Source organism: Sprattus sprattus (assembly GCF_963457725.1).
Source record: "Sprattus sprattus genome assembly, chromosome: 8".
Taxonomy (NCBI): Eukaryota; Metazoa; Chordata; class Actinopteri; order Clupeiformes; family Clupeidae; genus Sprattus; species Sprattus sprattus.
In genome coordinates, this window is record NC_137927.1 from 18069812 (window position 1) to 18095201 (window position 25390).

General features: G+C 44.9%; 2 protein-coding genes across 2 annotated transcripts; both read right to left on the reverse strand.

Moving 5' to 3' along the window:
• Positions 1-1749: 1749 nt before the first annotated feature.
• rerglb (RERG/RAS-like b) lies at positions 1750-5885 on the reverse strand (the record flags this gene model as incomplete). The annotated part of the gene is made up of 5 exons (XM_080843419.1): positions 1750-2035; positions 2894-3045; positions 3870-3943; positions 4639-4695; positions 5834-5885. The coding sequence occupies 5 exons, from the start codon at positions 5883-5885 to the stop codon at positions 1750-1752; spliced, it is 621 nt and encodes a 206-aa protein (XP_080699545.1).
• A 6275-nt stretch (positions 5886-12160) lies between these two features.
• trim66 (tripartite motif containing 66) lies at positions 12161-25390 on the reverse strand (the record flags this gene model as incomplete). Its single annotated transcript, XM_080843522.1, has 17 exons — positions 12161-12400; positions 13238-13390; positions 13947-14021; positions 14521-14653; positions 15018-15712; positions 15887-16043; positions 16142-16226; positions 16479-16584; positions 17564-17758; positions 19950-20620; positions 20794-20911; positions 21014-21160; positions 21470-21584; positions 21981-22097; positions 22580-22715; positions 24277-24454; positions 25382-25390. 17 exons carry the CDS (start codon positions 25388-25390, stop codon positions 12161-12163), a joined length of 3330 nt encoding a protein of 1109 aa, XP_080699648.1.

Genomic DNA, 25390 nt, shown 5'->3' on the forward strand with positions numbered 1-25390 from the left:
CTTCTGTTATTTTCAAGAATTTGGTTCGATAGTTCACTACAGTCCAACAAAACCATAACGACTTAACAGGTCATGTTCAATCTACGTCTCCACTCTTAGCACAGATAATAGGCACCAGATGATTCTCATGGTTGTTTGTAAATCACAGACATGCCTTTTAAACCTCAGCAGTGAAGCCAGCCATGCACTCTTTGCTGCCTTTGCTTCCATTCTATTTCAGTGGAGAGGAACTATTTCATGCTGAAGATAAGAGCTGTGAAAAACTGCACACCAAACAAGTCTCATTTACAATGCAACTGAGACACTGAAAAAGTGCTTTTAATTCCTTTAATTCTCCCTGTGCAACGGTATGATTGCAACATGTATACACACAGAAAATTCAGATTGTTCAAATTACACAATAATAAGAAACCATACCTTATATTAAGCGTACTGAGGTAATATGCATATATATCTTAATCAATAATTACAATGTGCTTTGCATGTAAGTACATGTCCTCCCATTATGTACTTTTTTAAGCTTAGGGTTAGTAACATGTAATTATAGGTACTTGCACTTCCAAAGTCCATTGCATTAGTAAGTTCTTATCTAAATTACATTGTACAGTGATATTTAACCAAAGTGGGACCTATTGCATGGCCAGGGTGCCATTTGTAACCCTGGATTTAACTGATCTACTCCCAGATCTTCAAACAAGGGACAGATACTTAAGGTCCTGACCGTCTACCTGAATTTTACACTAAAATGTTAATTAACTTCTCTGTGAACTGAAGGACTTGTAAGTGGTTAGTAATTTGGTAAGTATTTTGGTCCAGTAAATTGATGATGTCAAACAGCAAAAGTAATATATCTATGCTAGTTCTCGTTATAATACATTCAGAAATACTGAGCACGTCATCGCTATTCTATATCTGCATGCAATAAAAATAGAGAACACATACCACTGTAGCTATGTCAGAAATAGTTTTAACTACCTTTGTTCTTTTTCCGCAAAAAGCAATTTTACCCATCATTACAAAATAAGATGAAAAGCAGCCCTTTAAAAAAATGCCACAGCAGAGATTCGATTGGGATTTATTTGAAGTCCTATGCCATACTCTGTTATTCAGGGGTAATTTACCCATAATTCTCACCTCATTACAGCTCCCTTAGTGATGGAGTTAACTTGGACTTGTGCATTCATACATTCAAAGTCCAGTAAATGGGTTACTCTGCCAAACAAAAAACATTAGGAGTGCCTTAACGAACGTTTCTATGTAGTGCTTAGTTTGAAAGGCAGGAGCAATGGTCGTTCATAAAGAAAAACAACCATGTGTAAGTACTTTAAAGCTATTTAGGGTATAACACTTCATAACAGTTCTAAACAAATAACTCCCTTTTCATGATAGAGTTATGCAGTCTGCAATACTATATAGAAAGAAATAACATTTGTTCAAGGAATTCTTAAGTTCTTCATGACATTTTGATTATTGTAGTATGCAGTTCACATATACCAGCTTGTTATACCTTTTATGTTATTGTATGGAATGACAAACCGATCCTTGTAACTAACTGTCATGAAAAAATGGAAACACAAGAGAAAATTACAGCTCTCTCATAACACACACCAAGTGTTATAACTACACCAAGTGTAGACTCAAAACATCGCCTGAAACATGATCTCTAACATATGCATTGAAGACCATACAGATTGTTCACACTCGTAAGAGTGAGGCATTTAATTGAGCTTGCATCCAGCCCTAGCACACTCAAACGGACTTCCTCCTCTTGCCAAAGACGTTGTTGATAAGCTTGGCCATGGATTTGGAGCCGCTGTAGCGCCGGCGGTCGGCCCTGTACTTCAGGTGCTCCATCACGTGCCGCATCAGCTTGGTGAAGAGGTTGGCGATCTCCAGGTAGTCCTCGGCCGCCGACACCTCCTGGAAATGGCACTTGTTCTCCAGAGCCACGGCACGGCCCTCCTCCTCGCTCACCTGCCTGCTGTGGCACAGGTCCTTGCTGTTTCCCACCAGACAGATGGGAATGTCTACCTCCCTGGCCAACACAGGAATGATGAAGACTGATTACTCTTGGAAGCTGATTTTCTACTGGACTGTGTTTACACAACCATATGGACAAGCCGAACTTTCTGAGCTCATATAACAATAAAGCACTGTACTCGAGACGAGACGCTCAGCAGAAAACAGTGGACCATGTGTCAAATGCCAAACAATACCGTAAACTGTGCTGTGCTGAGCTCTGTGTCATGTCTTTTTTCCAGAGCGTGTCAAAACGTTTTGGCCCTGTTTCGAGTGAAAGCTCTAAAGGGGGACTAAAGCATGACCACCCATCTGATCTCACCCTCCATGTATGTGTGAGAGTTTTAATGGCTGCCAGCTGCCAACTTCACACTCTCACTTACCACTGTCGGCAAATGAAACTCCAGCTTCTGCTACATCAATCCGTTTAGGACATATTGAGGGCTCTCCAAAGAATGCATGTGTGTTTTCTCTAACAATTAACAGAAAAGATCAGAGAGGGTGTACACGTGCACGTGTGTGTGTGTGTGCGTGTGTGTGTGTGTGTGTGTGTGTGTGTGTGTGTGTGTGTGTCCGGCTGTGAAGTTTATTGTGTCCGGGACAGACTGACGGACCAATCCCACCCACGTTCATATGAGTTTGCCGATTGTTTCTTTTTATTATTTGTTTCTGTCAATGGCACATTATTCTGTCCTCTGTTTACACTCACTCTCACACACATACCCACCCACAGCATAAAATCCACACAAGGAACTCGAGGCTCCACAAATGGTCCTCATTAATCCCTCCGGAAAAGGACCTGATCCCATCAGTGCCTGCCCACATCAGTCCCCCTGGGGGTCACGGGGGTCAGGGGGTTCAGAGCGTCACTCACCCCTTACCGGTCTCTCCTCCTCTGGTCTCTTTGATCTGGCGCAGGATGTTTTTAGCGTTGAGAAAGGACATGCGGTCGCTGATGTTGTACACCACGACAAAGCCATCCGCCCACTCTACAGGCTCTTCCAGGATGCATCTGCTCTCACTGGTCTGCAGGGGAAGGCAAGAGCAAGGGGGTGGGGGCGACATTGGGGTCTGATCAAAGGGCCACATTTCCAAACAGCCTCACAATGGTGCCCCAGAGCGGCTAGAACAAGGGGACATAAACAAACGGGGACCTCACTTTCCATTAATTCCTCCTGCTGCTGGTGGAAAGCAGGGGGGGTATCAAACAGCAGGGGAGATAACAGCTACGCTCTGACACAAGTTTTGCATTTTCCCCAACAGCGCTCTTGGGAGCAGTAAATGCCAGTTGAGTCGAGAAGAGCATTCTCTTTTTGTCTCTCACTTTTTTGCCTCTGCAAACTTTTCTGTGTGTGTGTGTGTGTGTGTGTGTGTGTGTGTGTGTGTGTGTGTGTGTGTGTGTGTGTGTGTGTGTGTGTGTGTGTGTGTGTGTGTGTGTGTGTGTGAGGGGAGGAGGGGGGGTGTTGTTGGATGTTGCTGTATCAAGAGACGCATGTTAACCTGTGTAATGCCTTTCACATGCTAAAGATGTCAAAGAACTAGACAGCACACATCCTGTTACCTGGACTCTGGGACTCGTAGTGAGAGTCTGCAGGCGGTAAAAGGTCCCAGATGTGGGAGTCGTGAGCAGTGAACACTCTACTGCGGCTCTCAGCTTTGAAAGGCCGCGTGCCACACCACGCCATGCCACGCACCAGCTCTCTGAACTTCAGGGGTTCCGTCGTAAATCCCATAAGAGGCCTGCATACAGCCTCCATATGGAGCTGTCTCCCAGTGAACTAGCTTGTGGCAGCTCTTTTGTGATCACCAAGCATGATCTGTGAGGAGCAGATGGGTGTATGACCACATACCTGTGAGCATGGATCAAACATTTCCAAGTTCAACTGTCTCCCATCAATGGAGAGCCTTTTACGGTATAAGGAGTCTGCAAACAAACAAAGATAAAAGATTCTTCTTGTTATGACTAACACGTGTGCCAAATAAAAGTCTGGCTTGCAGAAATGGAGGGGATGGTAAAATGTAAATAGAAAATATAAAAGTCATCACGTGAGAGCAGCTCGAGCCAGTGCAAAGCGATACACATGCAGCTGTAATAAGGAGCAATGATTACTGTAAGCCTCAAAAATCCCTGGCATGGCTGTTCTGTCAGAGCAGACAAGCTAATAGATTTAAGGGAATTAGCCATGAGCAGAGCGGTCGGAAATCATATACCACTCGGAACATGACAACATGAAAGGCAGCCATCGCGGAGACATGCAGTGACTAATGGGACAAGTGAATGACTTCATTCAGCTGTGAGACGTTTGCTCCGCTCTGTTTGAGATGAGATGTTTACACAATTGTTTTAAAGCCTTTGAGTTTTAAACTCTATAATCAGCCCATATGTTATGTTCGTTTTTCTTCTCTTTGACATGAAATTGAATCTTGGGGCTTGCGTGTAAGTTTGGCCATGGTCATATTTCCCATGGATATGGGACACAATTAAGCTCTGTGCTGAGTTAAGTCGGTTGGTGCCTGGCCAGAGGCAACAGTGCAGGCTGGTGAGATGTAGAACACCATGAGTTCAGCACCAGTAATCCAATCACATCATTAAACACATGTGCGGGTAAATATACTCACTGGAGTTGGACGCGTACTCCCCGATGAAACGCTTTGTCAGGAACCGAACTAGAACCGCTGTGAAGTGTGATAGAAAGAGAGACGTAGAGGGGAAGATATGATGGAAGGAAGAAACCATATTAGAGCATTGCGGATCTACGAGCTGAAAACAATCCGCCTGAGCCGCGAACAATGCTGTTAAAAGCTTGGCTGGAAAACAGGGCAGAGGAAACAAGGGCACGAGAGGCTAAGTGGGGTAAGAGTCAATCCCCACTCTCATCAAAGACTTGGACTCCTCTGTACTATACGCCGGGGTGTATTTGGCACCCCTAGTACTTGCATTAACAGATTTCTTTCGCTCTTTGACCATGAACACACTGCCTGGTCTAAATTAAATATTTGAGCCATGAAGCTGGGTTGGCTCACCCCAACATTGAAGTCAGGGCTTTAGTTTCCATGTACAAACATTCACTGTATGGATGCCATGAGAAGGTTACTTTTTTGCCCCATCTATTCCCCTGCAGCTATGAGCCTATAACTACAGCCCTGTCCTTATGACACACTCTTGAGATCTGCAGAGATATATCTGGCAGTTGCGTTTCTTCGCTGTCTCGTCCTGTGTGCCTTCTTTATTATAGGACTTTGGTACTTTGGTCTCCACCGCTGGCTCTTAATTTTTGGCCCCAGGGGACCATGGGTAATTATTCTCCGCTTATTTAATAGTGGTCGGTACAGGTATGCAGCCTGGGGGACTCTATGTCCCTATTCAACATAGGAAAAAAAATTCCCTCATCAGTTATACCAATTACTTGCTTGTTACAACCATCAATTTTAATTTCCCCTTTGGATGACTTGTTTAACAGTGACCTAATTCATACAACAAAGAAATCCAGCACTGTGAAAGTTAAAAAGTGCAGTCATGTAGGGTGGACATCATTTATCAAATTGCTTGTCAAAGCAGGCCTATAGTACATAAGTGAATCCTAGTACATTAGTGAATCTTGAGGGAGTTACACAGTTGCAATGGTAGTAAAAAACTGGTGTAACACAGTTGCAATCGTATTGAACAACAATCTGACCACAACTATGGATAAGACACAAGTTCATCTCAGACCTTCACCTAGAAAAACTATCTCTGCAACAGATCATTTTAACTTTCAGCCCTGAAAATCAGCTTGAGTGTGAAATTGTCTAAACGCTTCAGATGAGAGCTCACCTGATTTTCCAGCTCCTTTGCTGCCCAGCAGGGCCAGCTTGATGTCGTTCATGTTTGCAGCCTGAGCAGAACAGCTGGGAGAGCCGGAGCTGGAGTGGACAGAGAGGGAGAGTGAGAGAGAGAGGGAGGTTGGCTGGCTGGTTGGCTGGCTGACTGGCTGGCTGGCTGGTTGGAGGCTGTCCTGCTTTGTGTCCTTCACGCTGGAAGAGAAGGGAGGCAGGTACTGCTCTGCTTGTAAGCACTGCTCCAATACTTTAGACCTGCCAGAGGGAGGACAATGAGAAACAGAGCCACACTAACAGAGGTTTTACTCTTTTTTCCTCTCTCTCTCCCTTGCTCAGTCTCTCTTTCCTCTCTCACTCCCTCTCTCACTCCCTCTGTCACACACATACACTCACAACAGACATATCGACCCAGACTTGCAGCTCCCCGCCCACTAAATGAGAAAATCTTCAAGGCTGGGTTGCCAAGAGGTCAGCGGGAAAGTGAATTTGATCCATGATACAATTTTACTCAGTAGTGTTTATTTTGTCCCACCCAAACATTAAGCTGGTGAGACACCAGGTCCTGAAATACTGTTGTTTTCGTTTGTTTTGCAGACATTATAATCACCAGAATTTCAAGCAGTCATATTTGGATGCTTCGCAATGTTTCTTGGATGTCAGTGTATTATTCTACCTACCTACTGTGATGGCTCAGGTTCTTGCCAATTTGTAGCATTAATTAAGGAGAACAATGTTTTTTGGAACTGAGTTTTATGATTCAGTAAGTCACCAAGAGGCACAGAGCATATTGTGGGTACACAAACTATTTTTTTTGCATTTCTCTTTTATACAGTTATAGTGGGCAAAAGCTACCAATGCTCCAGCCAGGAGCACAGTGGGAGTCATGGGCAAAGCTGTCATGGGTACAAAGACACTTAATACTGTGAATAGTAGTTCTCATTTAGCTTAACTATGAGATGATTCTCAACAGCTAACACCTGACCACCACATTTCAGTACCCAAAGTAGCAGTCCTGTTATGATCCAAATGCATAAAATAGTTTGAAAGAAAGGTGCAAAACTATGGGGATATTTCGAAGCTCTTTTTTTCAGCGCAGTGTGGGATGAGAATAAAGACCCATTCAATCATCCAAACTTTAATTTCATGGACTGCCTCACTGGTCCATTCTGCTTTTCTGCAGTGACAGATAGTTTTTTCCTGTCTCTGGGGTTTCTTTGTTCACTGGAGTTCACCGTCGTGTCCTCGTATTATCCTGTGATGTTTCATTTTATCTCCGCCGTTTGAGGAGATGCAGACCCCTTTCAGTAGAACTCTGCTGAGGACAAAAATATGAAAAAAGAGAAAAAGCTTCATGCAGCCTGCTATTGTGCTTGGACAACGTCCATTTGCTGAAATGTTAAATTGAAAGAAGCATTGAAAAACAATCTGGTATTGTGTACAAACAAAAGAGTAATATACATTTGTAATGAAAAAGAAGGCATCAATAATATGTTTGACACATGGTAGGGAAAGCACTGCCACAGCCAGGGCTTCAGTGATGTCACTATGTGTGGCTAATTTGTCAAATCACACCTGCCCGGGGCTCATGGCACACGATTAGGTTAGGTCCTTTGTGGGGGGAAAGGCCAACTGTCTCCCTTGAGATTGGTGCCACATGTGTGTCATGGGGAAAGCCCAAGGCAGTTTGATCCCTATTTGGATTTACACCACCAAATAAGGAAAACTTGAACAACAAACGGACCAACGTTTGGGCTGGTGAACGACCAGTTGAAGAGAGAGCCACCAGGCAAGGAGTGCGTGATAGGTGAAAATTCACCCTAGTTACCTCAGGACTCCGGAGCTGCATATAAGTACATTTATTAGACAAACAACAATTGCAATTGGATTCACCCCCAGCACAAGGCTGAAAGTGAAGCAATGATAAATACATCGCACAAGGTTTATATAGACAGAAGTTTAGCTTTGAGCAGGGATAACCACGTGGTGGATCGTCCGAGGCTTCCTTTATTGAAAGGATGGCAGTTTTGCACAATGTTGGAAGAAGCACAGTTCAACCCTTCTTATCACCTCTGGTCTAAACATGCTCTTGTACATATGCAGACTAAGTGGCACCTAATAATTTAAGTTAAACACACACACACACACACACACACACACACACACACACACACACACAGAAAAGCCATGTCCCTGCTTTCATAAGCACATGATTTATACAAGGAATATATTAATACAAGGCAATTGATTATTGTTATTAACAGTATTTGGAAATAAACTCCATCAGTGCGACTAAGCCACCAGTGAGTGATCACTCCCTGAGGCTCTCACTAAGCTAACACACACACACACACTTATCCAGGTCTCACTTCCAAGTACTCACACCACGTAGGGTCAGTGAGTAGGATAGCACGTTTCAGATTGTGTTGTTTAAGTTGCGGACAAGTAAGGTGTTCTGCTTTAATGTTTTTAAACCCCCTAGACAACGCAGCCTGGCTGCAATACGGCTCATGATCCTTCACTCGTTCCCTAACACTGACTGTGTTCTTAAATTCTATTTTTGTCTTACATCTCATTTTGGATCAAAACAAAGACAGAGAATAAAGGTGGCTGAGTATTTCAATAAATCAAATCTGACTGATGAAGCTTATTTCGATTAAGAATATGTTCTTATGAACACACTGGCAGAGAGGATATTTTAAGCATAAGGTATGCCAAGACTATGAAAAATGTATTGTTCTCTTTTTTCTTAGCCATGAGCTAACCCACAAAATGAAGACTATTATGGAAGACTAGTATGGTGCTACTATGAGATGTTCTTCATGTGTCTCTGCATGCAGAAAACCATTGTCAAAACATCTGTACTGTCAAACTTGATACTGCTTCTCAGGAACACGAGTACACTACCATGCATCAAACCTATATGAAGTTTCTCATGCAACACTCGATTTTCCATCTTCCATATTATTGAGCTGAACAGTAACAGCACATTAAATACATAAATGGCCAGAGCTAAACACGATGGCCCTTATGGAGCCATTACAAACAAGCTCCAGGGGATGAAATTCCACCATGGTCTGGCTGGCTGCATGTCCAAGCTAAATGAGGTTATTGCTGAGGGCACAGTTATTACATCATGTCTGTCTTAAAGACAAGCTTGAGGTAGCCATGATGTGCTTGTCCGCCCTCTTCAAACAAGCACTCTGCAGCCCAATCCTACAGGTACTGGGAGAATTTCCCCAGCCATTTCTCCTTTCTCTGATCTGATTTAAGTGCCATCTCAATATCATCGGTTAAAAGATGAAGCTGTGAAAGGCCAAGATCGCTGAGATTTGTTATTTCATTTTAAGGCAAACTAGATTTACAGAAGTGTATTTTTCTCTCTCCCTTTCTCTCTCTCTCTTTCACCCCCCCCCCCCCCCCCCCCCCCCCCCCCTTGCTCATTTTGAAAGATGTTATCACCCTCCAAGATGGCATCAGCAGTCCAACTCAGCTTTTTCATCATAATTATAACTGAATAAGCCTTTTATAAAAGGTGTTTTGGTCTAATCCAAATCAGGTTTCATTGAAGTGTGTGACAAGAAATCCTCTTTTTTCAAAAATGAGTCTTTCATAGCTTTAATATCAGTGCCAGACTTGGCACATTGTAAATACTGAGTTTCAGCAATTTTTTCAGATTTGAAAGCACTCAATTTGTTGGTCTCTTGGGCAAAGCACCTACCAAGCTCTTTTTCATTACCAAAAAAACAACCAGCTACAAAATTGTTGAAAGCAGGACTCTGTGCATGAAATAAAGGCAGATATTAATGTTAAAATAAACAGAAACAGATACACAAAAACAAAGATCTTCATGTTTATATGAATTTCATAGATTTAACTTGGAAAGGTCGTAATGCCTTCAAGTAAGCTAAACTTCCTAAGTGCCCCTTGTGTAATTAGGGGATTTAGAACAACCCTTTACTAACAGTCTTAGTAATATGGGAGTGTATATGTATAGACTAGATTGATCTTAACTGACATTAAGATTCTGTCACCAACTGATGTGATGGCAGACTTCACCAGACAAACAAGCATGGCCAAAAGCCATTTTTCTTTTCTTGCTAGAATAACTTAAAAAAGGAAGAAAATGTACTTTGAAATGGAGGCCCAGTGCTCCACGCTTGTAATGATGTGATCCGGGGCTCCTGTTGGACAGTTGCCCTTGGAGGAGCTCAAGGCCGGGAACGGGACAGGCCGTATTAATCTGCGGTAGATACACCCTCCACACAGTCCGATGTGAGCCTCCGGTAACCCACTTACTAGACAATGAGTCCAAGAGGCATGAGACTCTGGAAACCGACTGCTCGCCACTGAAGAAATCAACTCATACCTCACCGGCCAACACAAACATCATGGCTGTTATTCTTGTCCCTCAGCGCAACATTTCAATGAGGGGCGCTTTAAACGCTGACATGGTGGTTTAATCAGGGCTTTCCAAGGTAATTGAATTAGAAAATTGAGTTGGAATTGCGTGGTGGTTTTAAAAAAGGGGCCTGCTCATACATCATTCACTTGCTTTGACTGTAAGTGTGTCAGAACCCCCTGAATAACCGTACAGCAAATTACCCACCAACCAAACATTTTAAAAGAAAAGTGCTGCATTTCAAAAGACAAATCATAACTTAACATAAGTTATAAACAAACAAACACTGTTTCTTTGGGCAATATTCTTTCAAACCCTCAACACATATTATATGACATTCATAAACTAGGGGTAGTAAGTAGATTAAAAAAATCTATTTCCATATAGCCAATGAAGTGAACAGCTAAGACTGAAGAGGCAGTTTGCAGTATGTGAACCTCTAGGTACAGCCTACTTTCTGCATTTTTCCACATCAACCATCTGAATCGGTTCATCCATTCAATAGCAGCCACATGTTTGCCTCCACAGAATATCTTCAGTGAAGACTTCACCATACAAATCACAACCTCATTCTGTCAAACCTGAGTGCTTCAGCTGAATGGCACAGAATTAGCATACTTTAAAGATTATTGTCTGACTCTTAGACTAATCACAAGTCTACCTCAAAATAAAACAGGCCATTTCAACTGTTCTTTCAAGTTCCCTTCTGCACAAGAGATCATATAGGACTCAATTGAACTGTTGATATGTTTTTTTCCCCTGCAGTGAAATCAAGGATTTTTCATTGCTTTGTTGCCGCATTGTTATTCTCAACTCAGGAATTATGAAAATACAAGACTCATAATCAGTAGAATGAGGAATACTGCTGTTAAACTTGAGTAAAGTGACCTCCAGGATATATTTATTTGAATGCCATCCAGTGTTTTCTTAACAGTAGGCCTATATTTCAGTCTGTAAGCTCAATACATTCCAGCCACTAATACAGGAATATTGTTACAGGTAGCATTTTCATTTGATTGGAACATCAACAAGGCTAATCTACACAGAAGCTGCAGCCAGAGAAATCAGTGTATTACAAAAAGGTCCCAGATTCTTAAACAGTAACGGCACCTTTCCACTCATAATTCAACATAATCCCACTGTGTCTTCTCTGCCAATTGAAGACTAGTAGACACAAGAAACATTTTCCATTCAACCTGAGAATTCTAGCATGTGTGAAACAATACCCTGACAACGTTCATCTATATTAATAACCAGCCCAATGTCTTTCATAGCATGGAGGTTTAGTCATCTCTTTCAGACGACCACGAAGTTCAATGTGAACCTGATGCCATTGCTGTTTTTGGAATCACTAGAGACACAGCGCCCTCTATAGGATATTCCAGCTATCACAGTAAGAAAAATCAACCTGAAACAAACGGTAAATATATAGATAACCGAAACAAAATCTTGTTCTTAAAAATCTAAAATACGTATGATAAAAATGAACAATAATCATATATTGTTACTACTTCACCGTTGCCAGCAACCATTGATCCACCATAAAAAGACAATTCATAACTGGATATTAAAGTACCATAGCAACATTTACCTATATCAACTTTGTCAGAGCAAAGAACATGATACAATATATTGAACCTGACAGTATATAGTTAAAATAAAAAACAGTTTCTAAAAAGGCAGTATATAAAGGCATATAAAGTTTTAAAACATGAAGGCAGGCAACATTGCATATTACATTTGCTCGAACTACATCATCTTAGAGAAGCACGGTAAATACTTGTGTTAAATGCACTTAAAATATTTTCACATCAGGGAAGTGTGAAGTATATGAAGTGTGAAGAACTCCGCAGCGCAGAAACAAAGCCAGCCATTTCTGGCTTCACATCTTGTACTAATTTCTCCAGTCTAAGCAGGTGTCAGCTAGAATTGATGCCTCCTGCAATTGAGAGAGTGTCTCCTTTTCCTCTTCCTGTGGCTCTGTTCCCTCCTGTCGGGCCAGGAGAAGCCTTTCAGGGCCACCTGGCCCTGGTCCTCATACTCGTCACTGTCTGAATCCTCCACCTCAGCTGATGTGAAGGCCTGGTTGGGGAACACCTCCCTCAGACTCGAGGTGAAGAATGCTTCCAGGCTGTGGCCGGCCTGAGCCACTTCTGAGTCTGGCTGTGGGGCAGAGAGAGGATAAGGACAAAGCTGAAAGCATCACACATTTCATAATTCATCACACTCATTTATCTCCTCCCTTATCTATGGAACAAGAGGTCACCTATTCAACCCTGTAGCTTTCTTCCTGATGGGAAACACTTACACTCTTTGGCTGTGGTCCTCATAAAAGAATCTTAAAAAGTTTTGCTTAGGACCCTAAATGAAATTGCTTTGAAGATAAAAATGATTTTCCATTCAGTTTTACAAAAGGGCTCTTTTTCACAGAGAGCCAGTTAGAATGTTTTACTAAGGGTTTTACTAAGGGGACAAGCTGAAGCTACCTAAAATGTATACTTCTAAGGACTCCCTCCCCTGGAAACCATCATTAAGGTCTCTAACTATGAACATCTTTCCTTAAAGATTGACACTATTCCTTCAACCAGCAGACATATCCATCCTCATGCATTGTAGATGTTGAGGATAAATAACTGTATGCGCAGGAGTACTGCAGCAGGATCTTGCGCAGTAGTGTGGGAGGCAGAAAATAATAATGCATCTTTTGAAAACATAACCATCCACAATATGCATGCAAATAAGGATAATCTATTTCAGGTCAAATAAATTAAACAGGATATGAGAAAGCGGAGTCTCATTACTGTGGCAGTGGCAGGGCCTAACTGGAATGTTTTCAGCAGCCGGGCTTCACAGCTGCACCGTAGTGCCCATTTTCACCGTGTGTGCAAAGCCAAACGGTAGAGGATTAAGAATGCATACATTAATTACATAATAAAATATGCAACGTCTCCCATCAGTGGAGCTGGAGCGCACCCAAAAAAAAGGCACAGGTTCACTCACGTAATTAAATTTCGCACAATTCCTGAACATGAGAGAGACGTCAGCCACAAACTCCTCGGGGGTGAAGTAGTGCATGTGGCTGGATCTACTCAGCTTGCCCTGGATGACTGACAGGTCCATCGGCCTTTTGATTATCTGATAATAGTGGCGGGCCTGGGCAGAAGAAAAGGGAAAAAGAGAATAGCAATTTCTTCAAAAAAAATGTTTCGTTATTTTTGCTTTGCCCTGTGTTATGAGCAGAGAGGTCAAATGTGCATTTAGAGGACTCAGTAATTCATCATATTCAAGACTTTTTTCAAAGGTCTCTGAATTCCTACAAGCTCCTTGGAATCCCAACACAGAAAATCATTAATTTATACTTCTGATCCTTTCACTGAGGCAGCTATTCGTATATTCATCATTCATAATCAGAGCCTGAAATTGGATTTTGGAGGGGGTGTGAACTGCTCTCAAATTAATTGGCTTTTCTTAATAGTTTAACTAATAGAGGTCATCACAGTATCTCATTTTGTTCCCATCTCCAGTCATCTTTCAAGTCAGCCTTTCCCTCTCTGCTTCTCCCAACATTTAACCCAGTAATGAGCGCTTGTCAACCCTACCTGGTGACCTGTCCAATGGCATTCTGACACAGATTTACATAGTTATTATGAAAGTGTGTGTACAAGTGTGTGTTTTGTAAGTCATGCCTATGTAGCCTGGAGTCACTCACCAGTGGGCTCACAGGTTCATGGAAGGGAGCACTCAAGGCGTGGGCGCAGATGAGCAGAGTAAGCTTCTCACATTTCTGTAGGCCAGGGAGAGAGAGAAAGAAAGACAGAGTGAGAGAGAGAGAGGTGGAGAAAGGAAAAGAGCGTGAGGACAGATCTAATTACACTGCACTGCACATGAGGGTGGGGGTTGGATCTTACCAAACAAGCTCACCGTAAACTCTACAAAATCTGCCAGAAAATCTAATGCTGAGAGTGTTGCACATGCATTAGCTGAGCTCCTCTCTACTTTGCATGCAACAAACACCCCTCCTGTCTTTAAGCTGTCATGCTTCCTGATGCAGATAACCGCTTTCACCTTGCACTTGACTCTTGCGGGTGGAGAACACAACAACGTGCAAAAGAGAAACCCTTATCTGCGAGCTGACTTGTTTATCCTTTCACTTTGACCCCGGAGGGTAGGAGTGAGACCGGCCTTAGGTTTAATTAGATATTGGGGTAGAGTGGAGGGGGGGGGGGGGGGGACGGGGGGGTCGTTATGGGGTATAGTCGATGGGCAGCATCTGTTTCTCTCACCCTCAGGTCACAGGCAGACAGGCCGTATGGCAGGGCCTTCCCCTTGAGCTCCGCGCTCAGACGCGTGTTGGCGCAGTCGTACTCCACCTCGGGTTGCTGCACATCCCGGCAGAGGCTGCACACCCAGTCACCCCTGCAGGGAGGAGGGTGAGAGGAGGGGGATACACCAGTGCTGTTAGCCTCTCTGCACCAAGCAGTAACAGGGGGGTTCAGAGGCTGATGAACTGAAATCTGGCTGCTGCCTGCAACTCATAAATTATTAATCATAGCGGCGCATTTTGAGCTATAGCCTTTGAATTCATTAAGGCTTTGTTGTTGTGAATTTTAAAACATGCAAGCAAGGTGCTCTTTCAAATCTGTTGTTTTTGGATGCACTATCTAAATGAGTTTGCCCAGAATGAGTAAAGTCATGACACGATGTTTCGAAACTCACACCACAGCAAGTACCAGTGACTCAGACGCATACTGCAGCCCCTCGAGAGGGCTGGCTGGCTTACGTTGGAAAGCTGAGCAGAGAGGGCACATGGCAGGAGAGGTGGTAGACTTTGGGGCAGCGGTCGCAGCAGAGCAGCTCACCACCGATATGGCACACAGCACAGAAGTCCTCGTTCTCCATCTCCACCTCAGCCTCTGCCTCCACCTCCGCCTCTGCCGTGTCTTGGTGCTCCCCGAGGGGAGCCGGGTCAGGCAGCTCCTCTAGCTGTGGGCTGGATTCAGAAGACGGAAGCGACTCCTCTGCCGGCGGCTGCTCAGATCCCGGCTCCGGGCACATGGCCACTTCGGCCGTCGAGTCCATCTCCGACTCTGGCTCAGAGTCGCCGGAGGAGGACAGCTCCGTCTCAGCCGGCCGCTCGGACTCCAGGTCCAACTCGGATTCAGGGTTCGAGTCGCCTTGTGAGCTGGGATCCCAATCCCGATGAGGCATTGAACCCAGGTTGCCCTCTGATCCCAGGTCAGTCACAGAGGCAGTCTCTGGCGGAGGCTCTGACTCTGTGTCAGGCACACTGGCAGGCTCCGGATCAGTAAAAGAAGCCTCTGGTGTTAGCAGTTTATCTGAGCTGCATTCCTCTCCATCGGAATGCCAAGGGCTTTCTGTCAGGCTGGGTGATGAGACAGCAACAGGAAGCTCTGGAGAGTCTTCTGAGACCGTGGGATGATCCTCTCGAGCCAGCGGTGAATCCCCTCTAGACACCTGCTTGGCAGAAAGAGCCGAGAACATTGAGCAGCTCTGGGGGTTTTAACTGGCCTCCTTGTCCTACTTTGCAATACACCATATTGTGATTTTGTTACATCACTGTGTTGGGAATATCATGCCCTAATTTTGTAACAGACTCAGACTTGGAGCTTAGCTGCACAGATAAGATACCTCAACGACGTGATGTCCAGTCAGTTCAACTGGTTTTAGCCCCCTGTCCTGGGAGAGGGGTGTGTTTGGCTGACTGTGAGGAGGACAACGGGACACCAGGATCTTCAGCCTCTCCAGACAGACAACAGGCACCTTTGGGCCGACTCCTGCCTCACTGCTCAAGAAGAGGAGAAGGGGCATAAGTCAGGATCCCATATTTCCTGGAGATAAACAGCTTCAATTTAAATATTTTTCATGCCATATACAAAGGTGTACCTGCTGCCCGTGGTCTTTGTCGCTAGCTTGTTCTTTGTGCCGTGCTTGTGTCCAGGACTGTTATACGCATACACACAAACGTTTTCTAACAACAACAAAAAGAAATCAAATTAGTCATGACCTGACCAGTAATCTCCCCACAACATGGAGAGGAGTAAAACTAAAACTAAGCAAATGACTCCCAAAACCACCCAGTGAGTCATAGAGGGAGTGGCAGCAGTGTGACAGAACCTCACAAAAGTAGTCAAGTGGAAAAGTGAGTGCCCGGCCACCGCTGCTACACCAGTTCTAGATCTGGGCTTATCAGGTGTGCGGGTGGAGCGGAGCGGAGCTGTACCTGGCTCTGTCTTGTAGGTGGTGAGACAGCGAGAGCTGCCACCTGGCTGTGGTCCCCTGCTCAGTACTTCATCCAAGGCAACGCTCCTCTCCTGGGCACTGCCACTCTGTGTGTGGAGAGAAAGGGAGGGAGGTTGAGCTAAAAATACCCAACAGAGGACTGATAACAGAAGGAGCGCCTGTGAGATGAAGAGGGAAAGAGATAACAGCCTAAATGGCAGGATTGAGGATGGAGAGCTACAAATTTGGTGGGATGGACGAGGCATTGCAACATGGAGTGTGGAAAATGAACTTGTGATTACTGCTCTTCTTAATGGTTGCCGTAAAGCTTGTGGGTAAGGCTTTTGGAAAACAATTAGTCAGGTACCGTACCATTCATTAGGCATCTTTAGAAAGAATCAAAAACAACACGCACCATTAACACAAATCCTGAGTGTTACCAGGGCAACAGCTATTGTTAGGTTTGTTCTCAGCTCTGTTTTGTGCTAATTTGTGACTTGTTGTGAAAGTGTGCTGTGTGCTGGTGTTTGGGAATGTGCGCTGACTCCTATGACAGACTAGACTACATACAAGCCTACAGATTGATGGCAAGCCTGGACACTGAAATGCACTCAAAAGCATAAAAAAAGATTGGATGGTGAATAGTATGCACAGCATGAAATATTCAACTCTGAAGGTAGCAGTAGCCTGAGATTTGCCTGTTCTTCCTAGTACATCACCTGCTTTCTCCTTTATGACGGACATCCTAAAGGCCTAATCCCTGAGTCTTAGTTTCTCTTAAAGTTAGATTTGATCAAATGCTGAGGCTTACTGAGATGGTAATATCTGTAATGTTGCCAATGCTGTTCAATAACACAGTGTTTAAGGAGCCTTTGAAGATGCATGTTCACCGAAAAACTCAACTTTATTTTAAAACTCCCAGACAATAGTCCCACCTCAGGAGTAAGGAGCCTATCCAGGATTGTGTAGCTCTAAGTGACCAGGTAATTGTTTTCAACAGAGTCTCCATAGCAGCACACATCTCACACCTCTCTGCTCTTCCCCTCAGTCCCCTCCCCTCCTCCACCCCACACACTCTAAACACACCTGCTCAGCTGCACCTCCCTGGTCCCTGGGAGCCGTTGTCAGGCTGTGAGGGGCCCCTGAGGGCCAGTGTTGAGAGGGGCTCCTGTGCTCCGCCGAGCCTCTCTGAGACCGCGTCCTCCTGGCTACCAGCGACAGGCTCTGGGACTCGGCCGGGCTCCCCTCTGCCAACGCCGACATCTCGAGCGGGGAGGATCCCTGACAGGCAAGAATAACAACAATGTCAACGGCAACTCAGAGTCAACAGCAACAACAACACAACAACAATATGTTTTTGTTTTTTTGCTTTCAGCACTGAACTCTACACATCACTGACTAGAGCCTCAGCTAAAACCATGGCAACAGTGACAAGACACTGGAGGCAAGGGGTGGTGGGGAGAGAATGACAACCTTGAATGTGACAAACACTCAGGGCACACTCTGCCTGCACACTGTGTCTGTTTGGAAGAAACACTAATGTAATCACAGCCCCACACCTAGTAGCAAGAGGCTCTCCACACACCCCTCAGCACAGTGAAATAATTCTCCTGATAAAGAACGGCTTAATTTTTGCGCCAATTATCCTATGTAAATCCACATCTGGGCCAGTGAAGGCTTCTTTGAAAAAGCAGTATTAACACATCACAGATTAGACTTCCTCATTCTCTCTCTCTATCTCTCTCTCTCTCGTTCTCACTCGCCTTCTGTCTCTTTCTCTTTCTCTCTCTCTCTCTCTCTCTCTCTCTCTCTCTCTCTCTGTCTCTCCTCTATTGCCCTTTCTTCTCACATCATAATTTCACTAATGCGAGAAGTTTCCAGAAAGCCCAGGCGACTGCATCCCTCCCTTTTGGTGACAAATGTCAGATGAAGAGGCAGTAGCCCATGTTTTCACAGCCCCTCCACCCCACCCCCTCTCTCTCTCACACTCTCACTCTGCCTCTCTCTCATCCACCATCTTATGCAGATCTCCAAAAGCTGACACTGATACGGTGTTGGTAATTACGGGGTGATTAAAAAGGCTTACCTGCTCTGTGCCCTAGAGGAGAGGAGATTGTGCTAGACTTTATCTAGCCAGTGACACAGCCGAGTAAGACTGGTGAGGCGCTGAACAGGAACTAGTATAGAAAATCTCACTGTCAGCTTCTCACTGTCAAATCCCCAGGTACCTCATTAATGCCAGGTTAAGTAAATATGTGGCTACACCCACATTCTTACCCCCCTCCTCTCTTTGTCTCACTTTCTAAATCACAACTGTGGGGAGAGTCTGAAGTAGATGACTTAAATAAATAAACATTGCACTAATTTGCCTCCAGAGTACAATACTTGCAGGGGGAAAGAGATTTTGATTGTTCTCTCTCGCCCCACACACGCGCGCACACACACACACACGCACACACACACACACACACACACACACACACACACACACGCACGCACACACACACACACACCCATAATTTACCCAAACAGTGGCATCTAAAGGTATCTAATAATAGTAGGCTAGTGCTGACACTGATGCGTTGAGTGGAGCTGAAGGGCGCACGCGTCCACCAGCCCAGAGCACTGACGGTGTGGTGGGTCTGGCGTGCTGCTTTTGTTCCCTGCCGCCGCTGCCACCGCCACCAATCGCACTCAGAAGCAGCTCTGTCCCACCATCTGTCTCCTGAGGTGCTGTCAGCAGCTGTCAGTGTGCATCCGCATCTCCTCGCGCCCAAATAGAGAGATGCTGTCTGCTTCAGTTTAATTTCCACTGTCAAGATAAATATTGCAGGGGGGGGAGGCACTGCTGTCTGATGAAGCTTTCAGTATACAACCCCTGCAGGACTTCAATCAGAATCACAGTGCATTACATATTCTATAAACAGGACTGTGTCCAAAGCCACCATGGGACTTTTTGTATTAGGTCTAATGCTAAAATGAATGCAGGCTGAGAAGGTACAATAGAGGCTTGTGTGTTGCTGAGACAATTGTCGTGCTATTTTTGGGTGTTTTGCAAGTATGCAGCCATATGTATGCACCTGTGGCCATATTTCTGGTCTGTGGTCATCTGACAGATATGACTAAGTGTGTGAGAATATGTGTGTGTGTGAGTCTGAGGACTGGTGGTATAAGGTGGTGTAGATGTTTCACTCCATTCTTGGGTGAGAACTTCTGCAGGGTGTTGGCTGAGCTGTCCTCATTGTGGTGAGCAAAATGAGAGAACTGAAGCACTGAGCACCTTGAGCCAAATCAGCCAGTGTTGCTGCTTTTTGCACCTTTTACCACTGCACACACACACACAGAAACACACACACACACACACACACACACACACACACACACACACACACACACACACACACACACACACACACACACACACACACACACACACACACACACACACACACACACACACACTCACACTCACCCAGCCAGCTGCACTGTTGCTGCAAAGCTGTTCAAGTCCATCAGCCCTGTGCTGCTTCATGCCGAGATCTCCTGATGACGGCGCAGGGCTCCCAGCCTCCACTGCTCCAGGCAGAAGCTCCTGCTCTGTCTCCGTAGGGTCTGTGGCTGGAGGTCCTCTGACGGAGGCCTGACTCTGAATGGGCTCTGGTGTTGCCTTGGCGTGGCCGTCAAGGAGCTGCTCCCCCTGGGGCAGGAGAGGGTATGGGGCTGCTGAGGGGTCGGTGGTTGGGTAATGTCCAGAAGAGGCACTCATGGAGCTTAGCTGGAGCTGGGAGCTGGGATCTCCCTCCATCTGCCTAGCAACTATCTGCTGGGGTTGTTGCCCTGTGGGCCCCAGAAGGGTTTGGCACAGCGGCGGGGGGCTGTGGTTGCAGCTCACCATGGTGTGGGGGCCTGGCTCTTGCTGGGTCTTCTCCCTTGTGCCCGGGATGCCGGACACGAGCTGGGGAGGCATGCAGTGCAGGCAGCAGAGCTGGGTCTGGCAGCAGGTCTGGTAGGCACAGCCCTGGTCCGGCAGGCCATGGTACAGAGAGGGCACAGCGATGCAGGCAACGGGTTGGGGCCTCAGGATGCCATGATGGGCAAGGCCCTCGGAGAATGAACAGCTGCCCCCCTCAACGGTCAGCTGACCTAAAGAGAGCGAGAACAAATAGTTGTGCGCTGTGTCGATTTAAGACAATCTGTCGGTTCCAGTCTATGTCCGGATGAAATGAATTCAAAGCACATACAGCCACAAATACCATGAAACTATTTACAAAAGAAATGAAATGGACATATAAGAAAAGACTGGTTCACAGCTTTACCCAAGTTTGAGATCTGTTTTGTCCAAAAACTGGCATCCCAGTTGAACTTGATTTTCACTGGGGCCCAAGAGTCTGAGTGAAGCTGTGGCTCTAGAACATGCTGCATCTGGTATGTCATCTAGAAAAATACAACATACAAGTTTAACCTTCAGTGTGGGTTTATTGAATTGTTAGCATTAAGTGTTGTTGACCAAATGTACTTGGCAATTGAAGTCTCTACCAGTTCTTTGCTGAAGAGTAGTGGGCTCCTCTGGTGATGGGTGGTTGCCCAGGAGATGAAGTTCTGCACCTGATCCAGTGTGCTGCAGGTCTCTATCGCCCCCTGCAGCTGGTCCTCCAGACGTCGCTTAAAGTTACTGGAGACACTCTGGACAGAAGGGAGGGGAAGCAAAACTGACACCCTTGTGCATATCTCCCCACCGGTTGAGCTAATAGCCAGATGATTAAAATCAGGCTTTCATGTTTCCCTGAATCCACATCTGCACTCATTTGACATGACGTTTATGATCTCTCCCTCACTTCGTTCCATCATTCTTTCCATGCTCCCTCTCTGCTTGTAATGATATTATGCTAGGAGGAGTACTCGTGATTTGAAGCATGCACGTTCATGGTTAGTTGGACATTGGAGATGAACCCGCTGGAAGTGTTCAGAATGGGGAGGGGGGGTTGTAATTACCTCCAGTTGCTCTATTAATAGGTTGGCCCGTTTGTTAAGCTCATTCATCATAATCATCTTTGCCATTTTAATCTGGTTCTCTGCCCTCCTCTGCGTGACTTTTACGCTGTGCATCCTGGGAAAAAAGAGAGAAAGGAAAAATAACATGACAATCTGATTACTTACAGGCCTGCCAGAACATAACATAAAACAAGTTTGATGTACATCCTGAAATATATAGAGATTTGACTAATCTCTTCCCCTTTAACAAGGTGTAGCAGGTGATGACTTCAAGTCATGACATTATAACTTTTATAAATATGTAGATCTAAGCTCTGTGATGCTCTGACACTCCCTGCTTCTTTAATAGGATGAACAGGTTTTTGCATTTCCTCTTGGTATGGCTTTGATGACTGCTACCCCACAGGCTGTGACATAAAGCTGGTGCTGGCGAAGTATAGAGCCTTTGGAGGGGAGGGAAGGGGAGGGGGAGGGGAGGCGGGGGGACAGGGGTGCAGGTTAAAAAGCTCACCTGTCCTTGATCTGCTTGGCAGTGTTCTCCACCACAGATCTCTTCTCCTCGGCACGAGCCATCAGGTTCTCAAAGAGCCAGCGCTGGTCCTCCAGGGCCTTCCCAGCATGCACTACCCTGAAGATAAAGATCCATAATAGTCAATTCATGTCTGTATGTCAATAATGTATTTACTGTAGGTTTCTGAGACGTGTGCAATAAAATAATCATGCTGGATTATTGACAGGGATAGAACGCTGAGGTAAGATTTATGAAAACTTTGAATTCTCAGCATCATCACCATCCAGCTACAAACAAAAAAGCATTCTCCTCTCTGCAAACACATCTATCATTAAAATCACAAAAGGCAGCTTTATTTACGACAAATGATTAGGCTATTGAGTAGCATAGAGCACGTCCTTAGAAGTGCTTTATGAAAAAATATGAAGGTCTGACACTGCCATGGTGCCTGAAAAGCTAATTCATGACTTGACATCTTCCTGAAAATCCTGTCCACTGCATTTGAGTGCATCTCTATTGCACCCTCCAGTCCCCTAGTTCCTTTGATCAGTATCTCTTTGCTGTGGCGAAGGCTTTGTATTAGAATTCTGGGAACTCACCGGTGATCCTTGTGCGCAGACAGGTGGCAGCTGCTGCAGGTCAGGAGGTCACACATCTCGCAGAAGAGCTCCAGAGGCTCCTGCTTGTGGAGGGGGCACGTGGCGCCAGCATGGGCATGGGCACAGTAGGCAGAGCCTGCAGGGCATAATGGTGGGGTAGCACTTAGCATACAGATAGCTTCTGCTGGCACTGAAATCCAATAAGCAGTCTGTGTAAAATAAGACAACTAACTAATGGAGTCAGTTATGCTGTCTCTCGGCACACACTATGGATTTTAAAAAAGCAAAGAAATATACTTATTCAGCAGTGTATGGTTGAGTCTATAGGATTCAGCAATAAAAACACAATTTGAAGTATTATAAACTCATTAAACATTCTACCCTCATATGCCTATGAAATCTGAGTGCGTTGAGTGATTTGATTACAGTGAAGCCTGAAATGTTGAACAAAATAGGTTACAAGACGGCAACATGAAGCGTGAAGAGCTGCTCCGTGGCTGGAACAGCGCTTTTACAAACCAGAATAAAATATAGCTTCATTAAAACCTTGTTAATGTCTCTGGACATGGCCATGCATCATTGGTGCAAAGGTTAGGGCAAAAATATACGGAGCAGAGTTAATTTCTGATCATTACACTGACGTTTTATCACAGACTTCAGTGAAATGAGAGTGTCTGACGTGCCCCAAGCTGCTTTTGAAGAGCCCCAGAAAAGCTTTGGCTCTGTCAGGATAAATAAAGGGAACTGGCAAAGAGCTTGATAGGCAATAATGTTCTTGTAAGTATACATGGCAGAAGTATTTGAGGAATTTTTCCAAAAAACAAACCCAAGGCTTGTGAGGATAACCACATAATCTTGTTTTGGCAAATGAGGGCAATTAATAGGATAATGGTTGACTGGGATTTTGTTATTGTGTGACGTGCAGTATGAGAGCGTATCACATCACATGTCATCCAAAAATCCTACCCATTTGCCAAACAAATGACACACTATATAAGCACTATTCTGAAGTTCACATTGCTTGCAGATCAATACCACTACTTCACAATGTTTTCAGATCAACGCTATAAGACCACAGTGCTTTCACATGACCTACATCTTCAAGACCCAACTGTCACTTCTGACCGGGCTCGTTTGTCTGACAGTACCTTGGCTCTAGGGTTAGTATGACGGTGCTGCATGCACTCACTCACACATCACAAGCTCCTGCAACCCAACATACGCTCTGGCGACTGACCACATCCTGTTTACAGGTCTGCGCTCTCACCTGCACCGCATTAGATTCTCACAAATGAATTAGAGTATCAGCTCTTTTTTAGGCCGAGCTTAACATCGAAACACATGTATGGAATGTACCGGCACACTTCTAGATAAAAACCTGTCTCGCTACTTAGTTAAATGCTGTGACTGCTGGTTAGATTGTGCTGTGATTTGCACAGCATGTATCTGTTTCGAGAAAATGGGTCACATGAAAAATAAAAAAACCATAATACATCACAGGAATGGTTATTCCCATTTATTCGCATGGGATGCATTATTCAGCAGCCTTCCTCCTCGGAGAGTATTAACAAGCACAGATAAGGAATTGGCTAAAGGAAGCAGTGGGCTGAATAGTCTGCAAAAGTCTCATATTTTAAGCCAAAGGCACCAAAACTACACAGAGAGCCACAGAACAGGAGAGGGAGAGAGAGACAGACCCTTGGCTGTTTCAGGAGGCATCATGGGGCCGCTAGACCTCTGCAGAAGGCCCGGTTCTGAGGTCTGAGCCGCAGGTCGGAGGTGTTGGTGCAGGTCGGTGCATTGGTAGCACAGCCACTTGTTGCATGAGGTGCACAGGCTCTGAGCCGCTCGCAGGTCGGGACATTCTGAGCAGCGCTGCAGTAGACAGACAGGAAGTACACAGATGATGATGTCTCATTACCTCATTACTTTTACATCACATAACTTAATTCAACATATTTTTTAACCATGCCAGAACACATGGGCTTAAAAAGTCTGTTAAGTGTGGTGAGACTAGAGGAGCCTTTCCCTAGCTCAAAAACGGCATTATATCCATTTTTACTGTTGCTGGATGCTTTGAAGGAAAGGTTTCATTTACATTTGTATAGAGAATGAATTTGAATTTGCTCGCTTGTCTGTTACCTTTGAGGATAATACAGGCACCCCCAGGGGTAACTGCTTAGTATGAGTAGGTGGGGAGAGGAAGGGGGTACCATAATAACAACTGTCTTCAAATGCAATATAACAATTTGCAATACAATGCATTTTTAAAACAACTCATCAAACCTCATTACAACATGACACGCACTCCAGAAACACTGGTAGACACCTCACCTTTTAAGTAAAGATTGAGTCACGAAGGATAACCATCAGCTAAGGAAAGCTCTGGGACCTGTTTCATTTCTGTTTGACATTTGATTATTTCCTCTGTGCTCAAAGGATATTAATTCATGCACAACGCACAATGGCAGGAATAAACAGGAGCGAATTACAATACCATTTCCTGCACCTACTAATTAATGCAATAGCTAACCCTATTAAAAGCACTGCACTTCACTGCATGCCTCCTACAGCAAACTACTGAACACAGCTAACACAACTACTGTCAGATAGTGGGAAGAAGGGGTAAGGCGTGCACCCTGTAAAACAGAGACAGAGAGAGGAAGAGGGAATCAGAGATGGAAACAGAGATAGATAGAACAGAAAGAGAGGCAGTGGCTAAGAGATAGCTAGACAGAGAGAGCGAGAGAGAGAGAAAGGGAGAGAGAGGGGGGCTAATGCACTCTGACTAAAGCGTCTTACCTTCTCCAT